Source organism: Apium graveolens, chromosome 6, assembly GCF_009905375.1.
Source record: "Apium graveolens cultivar Ventura chromosome 6, ASM990537v1, whole genome shotgun sequence".
In the NCBI taxonomy this organism is placed as follows: Eukaryota; Viridiplantae; Streptophyta; class Magnoliopsida; order Apiales; family Apiaceae; genus Apium; species Apium graveolens.
In genome coordinates, this window is record NC_133652.1 from 102,810,397 (window position 1) to 102,826,932 (window position 16,536).

The 16,536-nt window shown below is 32.0% G+C and overlaps 1 protein-coding gene across 1 annotated transcript; it reads left to right on the forward strand.

Moving 5' to 3' along the window:
• The first annotated feature begins 9,288 nt into the window (after positions 1-9,288).
• Positions 9,289-10,269, forward strand: LOC141665355 (uncharacterized). The gene has a single exon (XM_074471337.1). It carries the CDS (start codon positions 9,289-9,291, stop codon positions 10,267-10,269), a length of 981 nt encoding a protein of 326 aa, XP_074327438.1.
• The last annotated feature ends 6,267 nt before the right edge of the window (positions 10,270-16,536 follow it).

The window sequence follows — 16,536 nt, forward strand, 5'->3', positions numbered from 1 at the left end:
AAATTAACTTTCACGATGTTGTTAGACAAGATAGCTGAATAGTTCTTAATCACAAACTTTGCACCACCAAATCAAATGGTTTAGAGACAACATGTGAAGTCATGGTTAATTTTTTAAAAAGAATTTACAAACAGTAGTTAGGGTTTCAGAGTTTACAATTTTGAGAAGGGTAAAGCAGCGGAGAGAGAATAACACAGATAGGCAAAGTATCATCTAGAATCAAAAACTGATTTTATATAATACCTTTCTCCACTAATTCAGTCACGTTCAGTTTAATAGGGCATGTGGCAACATAAGTTTGACTTAAAAAGTAATCATGTAAACGTGTGTTATTGTATCCACAGTTCCCAAGAATAAGGTTAAGCATTAAACGAACATGTTCCAAATTTTACTCATCAGTAAACACCTGTAATCATGAAAAATTTCCATCTGAGGCCAACTTCAACCTTGTAATTACAATGCTGATTTAAAAAATATTATCATCAAAAATAGTCAATCAAAGTCTGACCATTAATAGCAGGTAATCATAATTATCAGAATTTATCAACTACTGACATAAACTATTAGTCAAGACAAGTTTAACTAAGAACAGAGTTTATAAGCATAATTAGTAGTTCAATATGCAATTTTCACATAAGATCATTTAGCACAGTTTGCATGTTATCATGGCATCAAACATTTAGTACAAAAATTAGTTATAGCAATTACTGACACAAAATAAGATACCATGCTTCAATAATATCAGCAGACTTAATTATCATAGTTTGAGAATTATCCTGATATCATTCCCAATTCATTCACCAATCTTGTGAATGTGGCTTCACAGAAAGGCTTGGTGAATATATCTGTTAATTGTTGATCTGTTGGAACAAAGACCAATTCCATTGTACCAGTTTCCACATGTTCCCTTATGAAATGGTATCTCATACAGATGTGCTTAGTCATTGAATGTTGTACAGGATTTCCTGTCATTGCAATAGCACTTTGATTATCACAATATATAGGATTAGAAGAATAGTCTAACCCATAATCCAGCAGCTGATTCTTCATCCATAGAATCTAAGCACAACAGCTTCCTACAACAATATATTCTGCTTCTGCAATTGATGTAGAAATTGACTTTTGTTTCTTACTGTACCAAGAAACCAATCTGCCTCCAAGAAATTGGCAGCTTTCAGAAGTACTTTTCCTGTCTATTTTATATCCTGCAAAATCAGCATCTGAATATCCAATTAGCTTAAAGTCTGAATCTCTAGGATACCATAATCTCGGATTCATGGTGCCTTTGAGATACTTAAAAATTCTTTTTACAGCTAATAGATGAGGTTCTCTAGGGTCATCTTGGAACCTTGCACAGAGACAACTAGCATACATGATATCGGGTCTACTATCAGTCAGTTATAGGAGTGAGCCAATCATACCTCTGTAGTTAGTTAAATCTACTGAAGAATCAGTATTTAAATCTAACTTGGTTGCAGTGTCCATAGTAGTTGATGCAGTTGAGCAGTCTTGCATTCCAAATCTTTTGAGTAAATTCATGGTGTATTTGGATTATTTTATGAAGATTCCTTCACCAGTTTGTTTAACTTCTAACCCCCGAAAATAACTCAATTCTCCCATCATACTCATTTGATACCTGGACTGCATTAGCTTTTCAAATCTCTCACAGAGTTTATCATTAGTAGATCCAAAAATAATATCATCAACATATATTTGTACTAATAACAAGTCCTTACCATGGTATTTAATAAAGAGAGTTTTATCAATTGTACCTCTTGTGAAACCACTCTCTAGCAGAAATAAAGCAAGTGTTTCATACCAGGCCCTTGGAGCTTGCTTCAATCCATAGAGTGCTTTATCCAGTAAGTAGACATGATTTGGATACTTTGGATCAATGAACCCTGGAAGCTGTTTAACATAAACTTCCTCTTCGAGTTCTCCATTTAGGAATGCACTTTTCACATCCATTTATAACACCTTAAACTTCTTGTGAGCAGCATAGGCAAGAAAGATTCTTATTGCCTCTAACCTTGCAACTGGAGCAAATGTCTCATCATAATCAATGCCTTCTTGTTGAGAGTAACCCTTTGTAACCAATCTTGCTTTGTTCCTTGTAACAATGCCCTCACTATCAGATTTGTTTCTGAACACCCACTTTTGCCAACTACAGATCTGTTCTTTGGTCTTGGCACAAGAGTACAGACTTTGTTCCTTTCAAACTCATTGAGTTCCTCTTGCATTGTTGTAACCCTGTCAGCATCTTGCAGAGTTTCTTCAACCTTCTTAGGTTCAGTTTGAGATAGAAAAGAATGGTAGAGACATTCATTCTGAGTGGCTTTTCTTGTTCTTACATCACTGTCAAAGTTTCCAATGATTAAGTCAGGTATGCGTGACTTAGACCATTTTCTTGCAGATGGAAGTTGACTCCTAGAAGAAGAACCTCCCCTTTGATCCATGAATTCTCTGTTATTTCCTTGAGTAGTACCACTATTATTTCCTGATGCTCCCCCTGAATCAGTGTTCCCATTGTTATCAGTATTTGACTCATCGGAGTTTGAGGAAAATGAGTCTGATGATCTTTCTACTGATGTTTCTTGAGTTGAATCACTTGCAGTAGTCTCTGGATTTGAGTCATGTTGCTCCCCCTCAACATATGCTTCAGTGTCAGAAGAATTTCCACTATTCTGTGGAACCTCGGAGCTTTGAGTGATATCAGGATTTACTGAATCAATGTCAGGATTTATAAGTTCAGCATAAGGTACTTCATTTTCAAATCTCAACTTGTCATGGTCATCTGTAACTTCTAGACCTGTTATCTTCTTGTCATCAAAAGATACATGTATAGATTCCATGACTGTTCTTGTTCTCAGATTATAAACTCTAAAGGCTTTTGTAGACAATGAATATCCCACAAAGATTCCTTCATCAGCTTTTAAGTCAAACTTGGTAAGCTGCTCCGGATGAGTTTTGAGAACAAACATTTACAACCAAATATATGAAAGTATTTCAAATTTGGCTTCTTTCCTTTCACCATATCAAATGATGTTTTTCCATGCTTGTTGATCAATGTGGCATTTTGTGTAAAGCAAGCAGTTTGCACAGCCTCAGCCCAGAAGTAGGTAGGCAATCTTGCTTCTTCTAGCATTGTTCTTGCAGCCTCTATCAGAGTTCTATTCTTTTTTTCAATAACTCCATTTTGTTATGGAGTTCCAAGAGCATAAAACTCTTTTTTATCCCCTTGAGTTTGCAGAACTCTTCCATAGAGCTATTCTTGAATTCAGTTCCATTATCACTTCTGATGATCTTCACTTTGTATGTTGATCCTTTTTCCAGCTCACTCACATGATCAAGAAGAATGGATGGAGATTCATCCTTGGTGTGCAGAAAATATACCAATGTGTATCTTTTATATTCATCAACAATCACAAGTGCATACCTCTTCTTGGCAATAGATATAACATTTACAGGACCAAAGAGATCAACATGAAGTAGGTGATATGTTTCAAGAATGGAGGATTCAGTTTTACTCTTGAAAGATATCTTCCTTTATTTGGCTTTCTGGCATGAATCACATAAGCCATCAGGAGTAAACACTACATTAAGCAATCCTCTTATAAGATCTTTTCTTACAAGTTCATTGATATTGTTGAAGTTGAGGTGAGAAAGTCTTTTAAAATGCCAGTTCCAGCTATCTTCCACAGATGCTCTACTTAGTAGACAAACTCCTGAATTATCAATTCTTGTGGAGACCCTGGCTTCATATAAACTACCATGTCTTACACCAATCAATATGATCTTGTCATCATACTTATTGACAATTTCACAATGCTCCTCATAAAAATTGACATGGTAACCTTTGTCACATATTTGACTCACACTGATCAGATTATGCTTGAGTCCTGCAACCAGAGCTACATTTTCAATGATGACATTTCCAATTTTGATTTTTTCATATCCCAACATTTTTCCTAAGTTGCCATCTCTATAAGAAATGCTTGGGTCAGCCTTCTCCTCAAATTTTGATAGCAGGGATTTATAACCCGTCATATGTCCTGGGCATCCATTGTTCAAGACTAGAGCATTCCTCCTGTCACCCTGCAATCAGTAATTTGAATCAATTAGTGTTTTTAAGGACCCAGACTTGCTTGGATCCTTTGGCCTCTTTAAGTTTGTTAACATATGCAGCAGAAGACTTCATATCAGAATTTATGTTAACATTCTTACTATCAGTATTTATACATGCAGAAACAGATTTTGCTTTAACTAAAGAGAGTTTCAGTTTATAAAAATTATAATACAAATTGTGATACTCTTTACATGTATAAATAGAGTGTCAAACACTACCACAATGAAAACAAGGATTATGTGGTTTATATCTAGCTGTTCTATTCCTAAACTCTGAAGGAACAACTTTTATCTTTTTATTCTTCCTACAAGAATTAGCAAGATGATTAGTGCTTCCACAGTTTGAACATGTCTTCCTAGGTGCATTAGGAGAAGTCACATAATTTCCATTCTTATTAACATCTACCTTTCCATTCCTATTTTTCCTAGACCTTTTCCTTTTTTCTTTCATGTGTAAGTCCTTCAGCTTTTGCTTAAACTGTTTCTGAGTCATTGAACCAATATTTACTGAATTTATGTGAACTTGTTCACTCTTTTCAGTAGTTAAGTTTGATCAAGGTGATAAGGTAGTACCTTCCTCATGGATTGATTTAACATTATTAGCACTTGGATTAAACTTAATGGTCTTTATTTGAATCTTGTTCAATTTGACCTGACTATCAGTTTTTATTCAATCTATTTTCTCAGTTTCTTCTCCATGTTTCTTATCAGAATTAGATCTAGCTAAATATCCTAATCCTGATCCCCAACAGCCATTTTCTAAGATTTCCTGAGTTATCTTTCCTTAGTTAGTCCAAAGTTTAATGACTTCTCTCTCTTTAGCTAGCTCATTTTCTAGATAAGCATGTTTTTCTAACAATTCTTCTTTAATATAAACAGCATTATCTCTTTCTTTTTTGAATTTCTAGCATGGAAAATAACTCAGTTTCTAGGTAATCATTCTTTTTCTTTAGCACAGAGTTTTCACTCTTGATTCTATTATTCTCTAAGGTTTGATCCCTAAAACTAACATGCGGAGACTTAAGAAAGAATCTTAATTCATAGATATCATCAGTATCAAATGCAATAGTAGACTGAGGTACCTTTAATTCAGCATTGTTGGTCTCAGCATTAGCATTTGCCATGAAAGCATAATTGATCCCATCATCTGAGTCTGATGAATCATCCAAGTTTCTCTTCTTTGAGATTAAAGCTTGTTTCTTCTCAGCTCTGGGTTTCCTGCAGTTAGCTGCAAAGTGTCCAAGTCCATCACAATTGTAGCATCTCTCTTTTGACTTGTCAGGTTTTCCAGATCTAGCTTCCTTCAAATCAGTATCTCTTCTGTTGTTCCTCTTATCAGAGTTTAAGGAACTGGAACCTTTTCTGGAAAATCTTCTCCCTTTCTTGAAATTTCTGTAGATCATCTTCTTGAAACTTTAACCGGTGGGGCATCCATTTGATCCATGTCTTCATTGTTGTTGTGATCACTGTCAGTATCTAATTCAGTATCAGGATTTTACTTATCATCAGAATTTGATGATTCAGTATCTGACTTAGCAATCATAGCTTTCCCTTTGGAGTAGCTTTTCCTCCTAGCTTTCTCCTTTGGCTTCTCCTCAATTTTGAGTGCAACTGGTCTAGCTTTTGATCCTTTCCTCTTGCTCCTTTGTTCTATCTCTAGTTCATGAGTTTTCAGAACTCCATAGATCTCATCTAGAGGTGTGATATCAAGATTATAGTTATCCCTGATTGATGTGACTTTAAAGTCCCACTTTTCAGGAAGAGCAAGTAGGAACTTCAAGTTTGAGTCCTCCAAATCATATTCTTTGTTGACAAGGGATAAGTCATTCAACAACTTCTGAAATATGTTATAGATCTCAGTTAGGGACTCATTGTCCCTTGAGTCAAAGTGCTCATATTCTTGAGTAAGTATTGTCCTCTTGTTCTTCTTGATAGCAGTTGTACCTTGACACTTTACTTCTAAAGCATCCTATATCTCTTTTGTTGTTTTACATCCAATGACTCTATTGGACATAACACTATCAAGACTGCTGTGCAGGATATGTCTAACCTTAGCATCCTTCATGATGGATAAGATATCTTCAGGAGTATACTCCTTCATGTCTTTGTCTACCATCTTCTATGGTTCTCCTATAAGCGAAACATTTACCTTCATTATTTTATGAGGACCATCATAGATCCTTCTTAGGTATTCAGGTTCTATGGCTTCCAAACACATGGCCATCCTGACTTTCCAAATTGGATATTCATGTATCTTCAGGATAGGCACCTTGATTGCTTCATACCTACTAATGTTACTTCTTACCTGTGATCCGACTGGGGGTTGTGGCTTCGGATTTTGTGTTTCTTCTTCTTTGTCTTCCATTGTAGATTGATCTTCAGATCTTAAACTGTTTGTACGTTAACAGCAAGTTTTGATACCAATTGTTAGGCCCTTAATCAACTGTAGAGGGGGGTGAATACAGTTAATATAATCTAATCGACAAAGCTTCAACAGAATCAACAGTTTTTATATTAACTGATAAAAACTTATTACACATGTACTCTCTCGAAAGGATGAAAAAATATCCTTGAGAGCTTCTAGGTTATGCGAAAGATATAACAATGTCGCAATGCTTATAGCATGAACCTAATCTGTGCTTTATATAGAGCACAACTACCAATGTATAAGGAATCTTATTCTATTAACAACAAGGAAACCTATACTATTGCTTCCGAGATAAAGTCCTTCACCGCTTTGAAATTCCTGTTTTCTTTCCCTCCTCGAAGATCACTGATGTGACAAATTATCCGTTGACATCATCGTCCGTTGAGATCATCATCGGTTGATATCTTATCATCCGTTGATATTTCATCATTCGTTGATATGTAAGTTCTGATGTGAAGTTCTGATAATTTCTGTTTGATATCATCAATTGCTCCTAACAAAATATTAGAAGTTTTTAATTTGATTTGTGCATAAAATCAATTAAATCGATAAAACAGACATGAATATTGCAAAAAAAAAAACAAGGGTTGCCATTTCACTCACATGCCAAAGTTATATTTAGTGACTACAAGGATCAACTGAAATTAAAGTTAGGCATCATATAAATAACATGGGAAAAGGGAATGAATGAAGTAAGAGTTTGTAGAGTCATACAAATTAGAATTAAATCAACCACAATTCAGAAGAAAGTAAAACACAAAGTACCTTCTCCGTTAGAGTTGTCGGAGGGTCTAGAATTCATGAAAGGCGTGAATAATTCTAAAAGAGTATCAACACTATTTGATTTGAGGAGATCAATTACTTTATTTAATTCCAAAAATTCTCTATTAATAATATGAGACTGATAATTTTCTCCTTCGGGGCTCTCCGTTGATGCTAAGGTTTAACCATGTCAATCGAACGAGAGGACAATACAAGAAAGGTGATACTAAAAGAATATTGTAAGAATTTCGATATTAAAAAATATAATAAATTAAGTCAGTAAAAGAACAAGGCATAATTAACAATATAAGGTTAATGTAAAATTCGTAATTTTATTTTTAATTTATTTATTAGAAATTAGATATAAATTTGTCTAGATAAATATTTTAAAATTAGAATATTCTGAAAACATTTTGTGCAAGGTAGTTGATTTGTGAAAAGATTTGTTATTTGTGGAAATAAGTGTAAGAATAATTTAGAAAATCGAAATTTTTTTAGTTTAGGTAATTGTGTGTATCAAATATTTTATTTATGGAATTTACTTGGAGAGGTTGTAAATCTTTAGGAGGAAATATTATTATTTCCTAGTTAAGATATAGGGTTTTGTATCGTTATAAATACACCATATTCGTATTCCTTGTTTTTATCATTAAAATTCGTAGGACTTTCTCAGCAAAAATCAGCTGTCTTGTAAAATTCGTAGAAAATTCATCGTAAGTCAGAATTCAGTGATTCTGGACTTTTCAGAAAGGTCTTTTCGTTATCTTCAGCTTTCGTGTTTCGTGTTTTTCAAGAAAATATCGTTTAGAGGGTCAAAAAGAGTAAATTCAGATCTGGTCAGGCTTTGAAGTAAGTACCTTTTGACTTACTTTTAAATTTCCGAAAAGATATTTCAGTTCTGTTTTTAATTTCATATAAGATATAAAAACTTTGATTTCGAAATTATAAGATATAAGTATTTGTGAATTTTAGAACCCAGTCTCTACGTTTTCGAACCGTTCGTAATTTACGCTATAGTTCCGGAACTAGCCTTAGATACCCTTAGTAGGCGCACAAGTGTGCAACTTTAGATACCTATTAAGGGCGCGTAATTATTGAACTTTAGATGCCAACCACTGGCAAAGTGTGGTATAAAGAATAAGAATAAGAATTAGATGCCGGCTACTGGCAAAGTGTGGCCGTAGATCAAGACTGTGGTATTTATAAGAATTATCGTTTCGTTCTGTTTTATTCTGCTCAGATCTGTTATAAAATCTGTACTGTTATAAATTCTGCTCTGTTCTGTTTTAAATTCTGAATTTTAAAATATAAAACTTTGGGTTGGATTTATTTTAGAAAATGTTTTACAAAATTATTATTGTTTTAAGAAAAATCGTTTTATCAAAACACCCATTGTTTTTCTGTTTAAAAGTTAGTCAATTTGTACTTGCTGAGCTGTGTAGCTCACCCCTTTTAACATTTCAGGTTCGGAATTTGGAGCATATTAAGATTAAGGAATGAGAACTATGTGGAGATCTGTGCTGCTTCGTTTTGTGCTATTTGAATTAGAATAAAGATTTTGTTTTTAGAGAATAAATTTAATTATCTGTTAGACAATTATTATCGGATTTGTGGAGCTGCGTCTCTATTTTTATGATTTTGATTATTGAGTTTGACCGCTGCTTTGAATTTCGTGATCTATTAGAATTATCGAGTAATAATATATTTTATTTTTAGTTTCGATTTTAGAGTTAATGGTTCGGAAGTGCGGGCCGTTACAGTTGGTATCAAGAGCAGGCTGTCCTTCGGAGTGTATTAGGTATGGGACTAGTACATTCCCTAGGATGCGATCCTTTAGACTATCGTATAGGTCTTAGAAAATTATTTTGGATTTAGGGCATTTATTTGTGTGATTATTTGATATGTTTGACTTTTGTGTTTTTTTTTGATTATTGACTATAAGTTTAGAATTTGTTTTGTGTGTTCTAGTAAAGATGGATGGAGAAAATCAGAACAACAATGAAAATCAGGGCAATAATGATGAAGGAGGAAACGTCTTTGACCAGCTGGCTGAAACTCTAGCTGTACTTGTGAATCAGCAACCGAAGCCCAACATCGTCTCTCAATTCAAGCGTTTGAACCCGCCAACTTTTGATGGAGCTACAGACCCGGCTATCGTTGAGATGTGGATCCAAGAGATGGAAAAAGCTTTCGGACTTCTGGGGAGCAATGAGGAACAGAAGGTGACCTTAGCTGTGTACCAATTGCAAGGAAGCGCTTACGACTGGTGGCTTATGGAAAAGAGGAAGAATGAGACGACAAATCTTGAAGAAAATCATGAACCGTACACTTGGGCAAAGTTCAAGAAGGCTTTAGAGGACAAGTACTTTCCGAGAACAGTTCGTCTGCAGAAAGAGAGGGACTTCATTCGACTTCAACAAGGTGGAAGAACCGTCATTGAATACGAAGCAGAATTTGCAAAGCTTGCGAAGTACGCGTCGACCCTAGTAGCAGATGAGAGCAGTCGAGCACGAAGATTAGAGGAGGGACTTCGAAGTGACATCAGGAATTCAGTGGCGTCGTTTGAACTTCAGACGTACGAGGCTGTCCTCAACAAGGCGTTAGTGATCGAAAGGGGCTTGGCAGAATCTGAAAAGGCGTCTGGCAGTTGGAATAAGAGGCGGTTCACTCAAACTAGTGGGCAATCTTTTCAAGGGGGACCACTCAAGAAGCCACACGTGTACGATAACATCGGGGGTCAAGGTGATCGAGAGACGTGTACCAGGTGCGGCAAGAATCATCCGGACAAAGTCTGTCGTTGGAATACAGGTGCTTGTTTTCATTGCGGAGAAGTAGGACATAAGATTTCGAATTGTCCGCACAATCCGCCACCGCCACCAAGGAAGGAAGCAGATAACAAGATGGGCAAAGGACGTGTGTTTCAGCTGACAGGAAATGACAACTATCGCAATTAAGGTATGATTTCTTTTCTTTAGTGACTTATTTAATTTATTTATGTTATGTGAATTTGGGGACCAAATTCTTTTAAGGAGGGAAGAATGTAAAATTCGTAATTTTATTTTTAATTTATTTATTAGAAATTAGATATTAATTTGTCTAGATAAATATTTTAAAATTAGAATATTCTGAAAACATTTTGTGCAAGGTAGTTGATTTGTGAAAAGATTTGTTATTTGTGGAAATAAGTGTAAGAATAATTTAGAAAATCGAAATTTTTTTAGTTTAGGTAATTGTGTGTATCAAATATTTTATTTATGGAATTTACTTGGAGAGGTTGTAAATCTTTAGGAGGAAATATTATTATTTCCTAGTTAAGATATAGGGTTTTGTATCGTTATAAATACACCATATTCGTATTCCTTGTTTTTATCATTAAAATTCGTAGGACTTTCTCAGCAAAAATCAGCTGTCTTGTAAAATTCGTAGAAAATTCATCGTAAGTCAGAATTCAGTGATTCTGGACTTTTCAGAAAGGTCTTTTCGTTATCTTCAGCTTTCGTGTTTCGTGTTTTTCAAGAAAATATCGTTTAGAGGGTCAAAAAGAGTAAATTCAGATCTGGTCAGGCTTTGAAGTAAGTACCTTTTGACTTACTTTTAAATTTCCGAAAAGATATTTCAGTTCTGTTTTTAATTTCATATAAGATATAAAAACTTTGATTTCGAAATTATAAGATATAAGTATTTGTGAATTTTAGAACCCAGTCTCTACGTTTTCGAACCGTTCGTAATTTACGCTATAGTTCCGGAACTAGCCTTAGATACCCTTAGTAGGCGCACAAGTGTGCAACTTTAGATACCTATTAAGGGCGCGTAATTATTGAACTTTAGATGCCAACCACTGGCAAAGTGTGGTATAAAGAATAAGAATAAGAATTAGATGCCGGCTACTGGCAAAGTGTGGCCGTAGATCAAGACTGTTGTATTTATAAGAATTATCGTTTCGTTCTGTTTTATTCTGCTCAGATCTGTTATAAAATCTGTACTGTTATAAATTCTGCTCTGTTCTGTTTTAAATTCTGAATTTTAAAATATAAAACTTTGGGTTGGATTTATTTTAGAAAATGTTTTACAAAATTATTATTGTTTTAAGAAAAATCGTTTTATCAAAACACCCATTGTTTTTCTGTTTAAAAGTTAGTCAATTTGTACTTGCTGAGCTGTGTAGCTCACCCCTTTTAACATTTCAGGTTCGGAATTTGGAGCATATTAAGATTAAGGAATGAGAACTATGTGGAGATCTGTGCTGCTTCGTTTTGTGCTATTTGAATTAGAATAAAGATTTTGTTTTTAGAGAATAAATTTAATTATCTGTTAGACAATTATTATCGGATTTGTGGAGCTGCGTCTCTATTTTTATGATTTTGATTATTGAGTTTGACCGCTGCTTTGAATTTCGTGATCTATTAGAATTATCGAGTAATAATATATTTTATTTTTAGTTTCGATTTTAGAGTTAATGGTTCGGAAGTGCGGGCCGTTACAGTTAATTTGGTCTAAAAAGAATAGGATGTGCACAAATAAATTTAGGTTGTGTATAAATGAACAATCTTTTTTAAATGTTGACATGTGATATGTAATTGCTAACCTTTCTAATAATAATATTGTAACGGAAATAAAAATTCAAGTAAGAGAATTCCCAATTTTTTGTAATCACTTATTTTATTTTTATATGGTTAGAATTAGTACGATTAGTTGTCATTGTGTTATTTTATATTATGAATGCTAGGATAAATTTGGCAAAATGAACTTTATTTATATATTCAAATTGATTTTATTTTATTATTTTAATATGACTAATAATTTAGAATTACGACTAACATTGGACAATTATGACTATATTTTTTCTTTAAGAGGGATTAGCCTATATTCTAATTTTTTTACTCGTTCTTCTCATCCAAGTTGGTATTTTTACGTTTATCAGTATGCCATGTCGTTTGTTTCGAGACGACCACTACCGGTTGCATTACTTCTTTTTGGTTAAATTTATTTTCCAAATTTATCTACACATATTCATCTAAGTAAAACTAATCTATCGTTCTAGTTAGTTATCATCAAAAGTATTTAAAGAATCAATAAAAGTCTTGTTATAAATGTTATTTTCTCTGCTTTCAAATTGTATTAAATCAAGCATAATTTTTTTTCTACTCCTAAATTATATTAAATAAAGCAAAAAAATTTCTTTATAATACAGGTGTTTAGGACTGTAAATGAGTCGATATGCTCACAAACAGTTGTTCGGTTCAAAAAAAGTCAAGGTCGAGTTCGATTCAATTTTTGAATGAGTCAAATATAAACACAAATTTAAGGGTTCTATTTGTTATTCATTATCATTCAATAATAAGGTAATTTGTAGAGGGGGTTAAATACAAATTAAAATCCTTTCCAACGAAAACTTAAAGATGTGCTAAACAAAAATTTAAAAACACAAGATATAAAATTTTTAGGTGAATTTTTTTTAGAACTTACCACCTAATTTATATATTGAATAAATAATCTGTGCAAATTACAAAGTAATCTCACATCTGCATTTATAGTGTTTCTCTCATAAAATAATGCTCTCAACCTAGCTCTCTGAAAAACTCTATAAACTTATTTCTTACTTCAAACACTACTTCTACTTGGTTTATATATTATCAAGTTACAAATCTACTAGATGACAAATATTACATGTCTCTATGTCCAGCTAGATTGCTTCTGCATTCAATCTGGTGAGTACCCTTGACTAAACTGGCTTTCTTGATTTTGATTCTTGAATTTTGAATATCTTTGTCATGCATGAAAATGGAAGGTTTCTTCTTCTTCATATTCCAAGACAATATAGAACTTTTATCTTTGACTTCCACTTTCAAACTGAGATCTCCATCACCTGAAAATGAAAACAGAAGCTAGATTTGAACGATCTACTTTTCCCATGTGCTTTGTCAGATTGAATATATGTACTATGGTAAGTCATTATTAATTTCTATTTGTTACTCTAGCCATTGATAGTGTAAATCTCCGGCAGTTGATGAGTTGATTGCCTTAGCCATTGATAAATTCCAGCCATTGATGTCCTTCAGCCGTTGATGATGTATTTCTCAGTTGATGACTCACTTCACTTAGATAAAATTACATGACATTTTATATTTATAATTAATCATACTATTCTATTTATCCATTGAGTCGACGTGACTTCAGAATAAAAAATTTTAACATCAATGACTAGTATTGAGATCTACATAAAAATATTGCTAAGTTTTATCAATTGATAAGCTATTCAGTCAACGGCTATCCAAAAAGATAGTTAGCCATTGACAAGTACAATTACTTAGAGAATGATTGTGCTGTATATTTTGTTTGTCATGAAGAATGCATGTGGTTCCTAACACTGTTTGTAAATGAGCTAAACTTGAGTATAATATAATTCAACTCAAAAGTTCTTGAACAAGTTCAGTTACAATACTCGTGAATATCAGTTAATATAATTGCTTTTTTATATATAACTCGTGAAGAAGTCTATGAACTGTAGATATATTAATCTTAACAAGTTTCAAGAACATACACTTATAACACAATAATTGGTTAATAACAATGTATATATTTATTTACGAATTAATTTATCAATTTATTTAATCCATATATTAATTTCTTTATTAAATATATAGAGTTTATATTAATAGGATTTAAATTGAAGTACATACTAATATATTACTATTTTATTTATTTTCTATTCATAAATAAAAATTAAATAGAAATAGAAAGAACACAATTTAACCAAAAATTAAATGCTAACCGGTCAAATTTATTTATTTGATTTATAAGGTTTTTAAAATTTTATGTGATATTTTTGTATTTATTCCACAAAACAAAAGAAACTCAAGAAATATTCATAAATCGTGAGAGCGAAATCGTAAATTGAGTTTTTTATGATTTCTGATCAAGAATTTGTGATCAATGAGTTCTTCATGAAATATAATTCGTGAAATATATTTGTGAATTGTTCATGAATGAGTCAATACATGAAAAAAAAAATTGATAAAAATTCGAGCTCGAGTTTGAATTTAAATTCGATACATATTTAACAAGTTGAAGCATAAACATTGAAAATTTGTGTTTTTTGGTTGTTACTTGTTTATCCGCTTCCATGCAAAAATCAGACGTCTCCAAGAGGCTACCAGGTTAAAGCGAGATCAAAATCAACTGACACGCACCTTAGCTATATTATCTTGTAAGTTGTATCTAATAACCGATAACTAAAGATTAAGAACATCTTCAATAGGCTACTAATTAATTTTTATAAAAGGTTTGTTTAGTGTGTGTCCATAAGCACACATCATTAATTACCAACTTTTATGATTTTTGATTATTGGTAGAATTGATATGAATACATGAGTTGCATCAACATATATATAATAGAGCAAATGCTGGTTGGTTGAGATAATTTATGTAATGTAAATGACAAATTTAACCCTTATCCTATTTATTATTTCGTATTTAATATCTATTAATAGCTAATCTTCATTAATGCATATTAATTATTTTGTAATTAATAACTATATATATACACACACTTGCATATATATACGTACATATGTTACTTTCAATAATATATATCATTTAAAAAGTTATTAATTTAATTAAGAATTAGATATCTCAGATATTCATTAATATAAACATGATTAAATTACATCAAATTTTTTAATAACATGTATCATATTAATCATGGTTTAAGTAGCTGATAAAAAAAATATCACTCACTAATTTTATAGTACACTTGCAAAATATTATATTTTTTAAAACTGTTTGAAATATAATACGATTATTTATGATAAATTATGAGTATCAAATTCTTACTTACAAAATAGACAGTAACATAATCACATTTAAAACATCATGCACGTATAATACATGAAATTCTTGTCAATACAACACAAAAAATATTTTTCTGCAGATCAAATTATATATTGCTACATCGATAATATATAGTCACACATACACTATGCATGTGTGTTACACGAAATTACCACCGATACAATACAAAATATAAAAAAACATATTATGGAGTATCAAACGAGTCGACAATAATATAATTGCCATTGGGAACTTCTTTGAATACAACACATTGAAAAATAAGGTTGGTAACCGCCAATATTTATCACTAATTTAAATTTTCAAATATCCCAAAAAACACCGAAATTAATAAAAAATAAGGTAATATTTTAGAACATTCCCGTGCCTCGCACGGGCTACACAGCTAGTTTATTATTAAAAAACCAACCAAAATTTGACACATCACTTCTTATCGTGTGCTCATGTGCAATCCACAGAAAATTCATTTTTAAATAATATAAATTATTGGCTTCGAGTCCAAGAGCTCCCAAAAAAAACTTTTAGTTCACTCTTTATAAATAATATAATTATTGGGTCTTAGTAATTTAATATGTTCTCCCCTTTAACAATTCTCTTTAAATTGACTCCTTAATCTCTAATTTATTATTTAAAATATTTTTAAATTCACAAATAAACAAAAGTAAGTGGAAAGAGAAGTAATATTGTTAAGAATATATAATAAAATAATAATTATGAGTTAAATTTGGCTCTTAAAATTGAGTAGAGAGAGATTAGATTCTCAAGTTAAGATTGGACATGAAACAATATTTTGATTATCAATCCTCAATTTTTGAGCTAAGAGTTTAAATAGAGAGTGTCCTCATCTCCAATAATAATTTTTAAATTGACTTTTAATCTACGCTTACTTTTTATCTCTTTTACAAATAATCAGTAGATTGAGCATTAACTGAATCTCGTTTTTATTATTAAAAATATCTTGAATTAAAAAAACAAAAATAAGTGTATAGAAAAAGATAATGTTGTTAAAAATATATAACAAAATAATAGTTAGAGTATTTTCAATACACTCTCTATTCAAACTCTTAACTCAACAATTGCGTGAGAATTAAAATATTGCTCCAAGAAACTCTTTAAACCCCCTCTTAATTTTAAGGGGCTAGTCTCCTTGCTCAATTTTGAGAGTCAAATTTTCCTCTTAACTATTATTTTATTATATATTTTTAACAACGCTATCTTTCTTTTTCATTTACTTTTTTTTGTGAATTCAAGATATTATAATAATAAAAATAGACTACTGAGTCAATTTAAGGAGTGCTGGTGGAGGTGAGAACATATAAAATCACTAAAACCTGATAATTTATATTATTTATAAAAGTGAGTTAGGAGTCGGT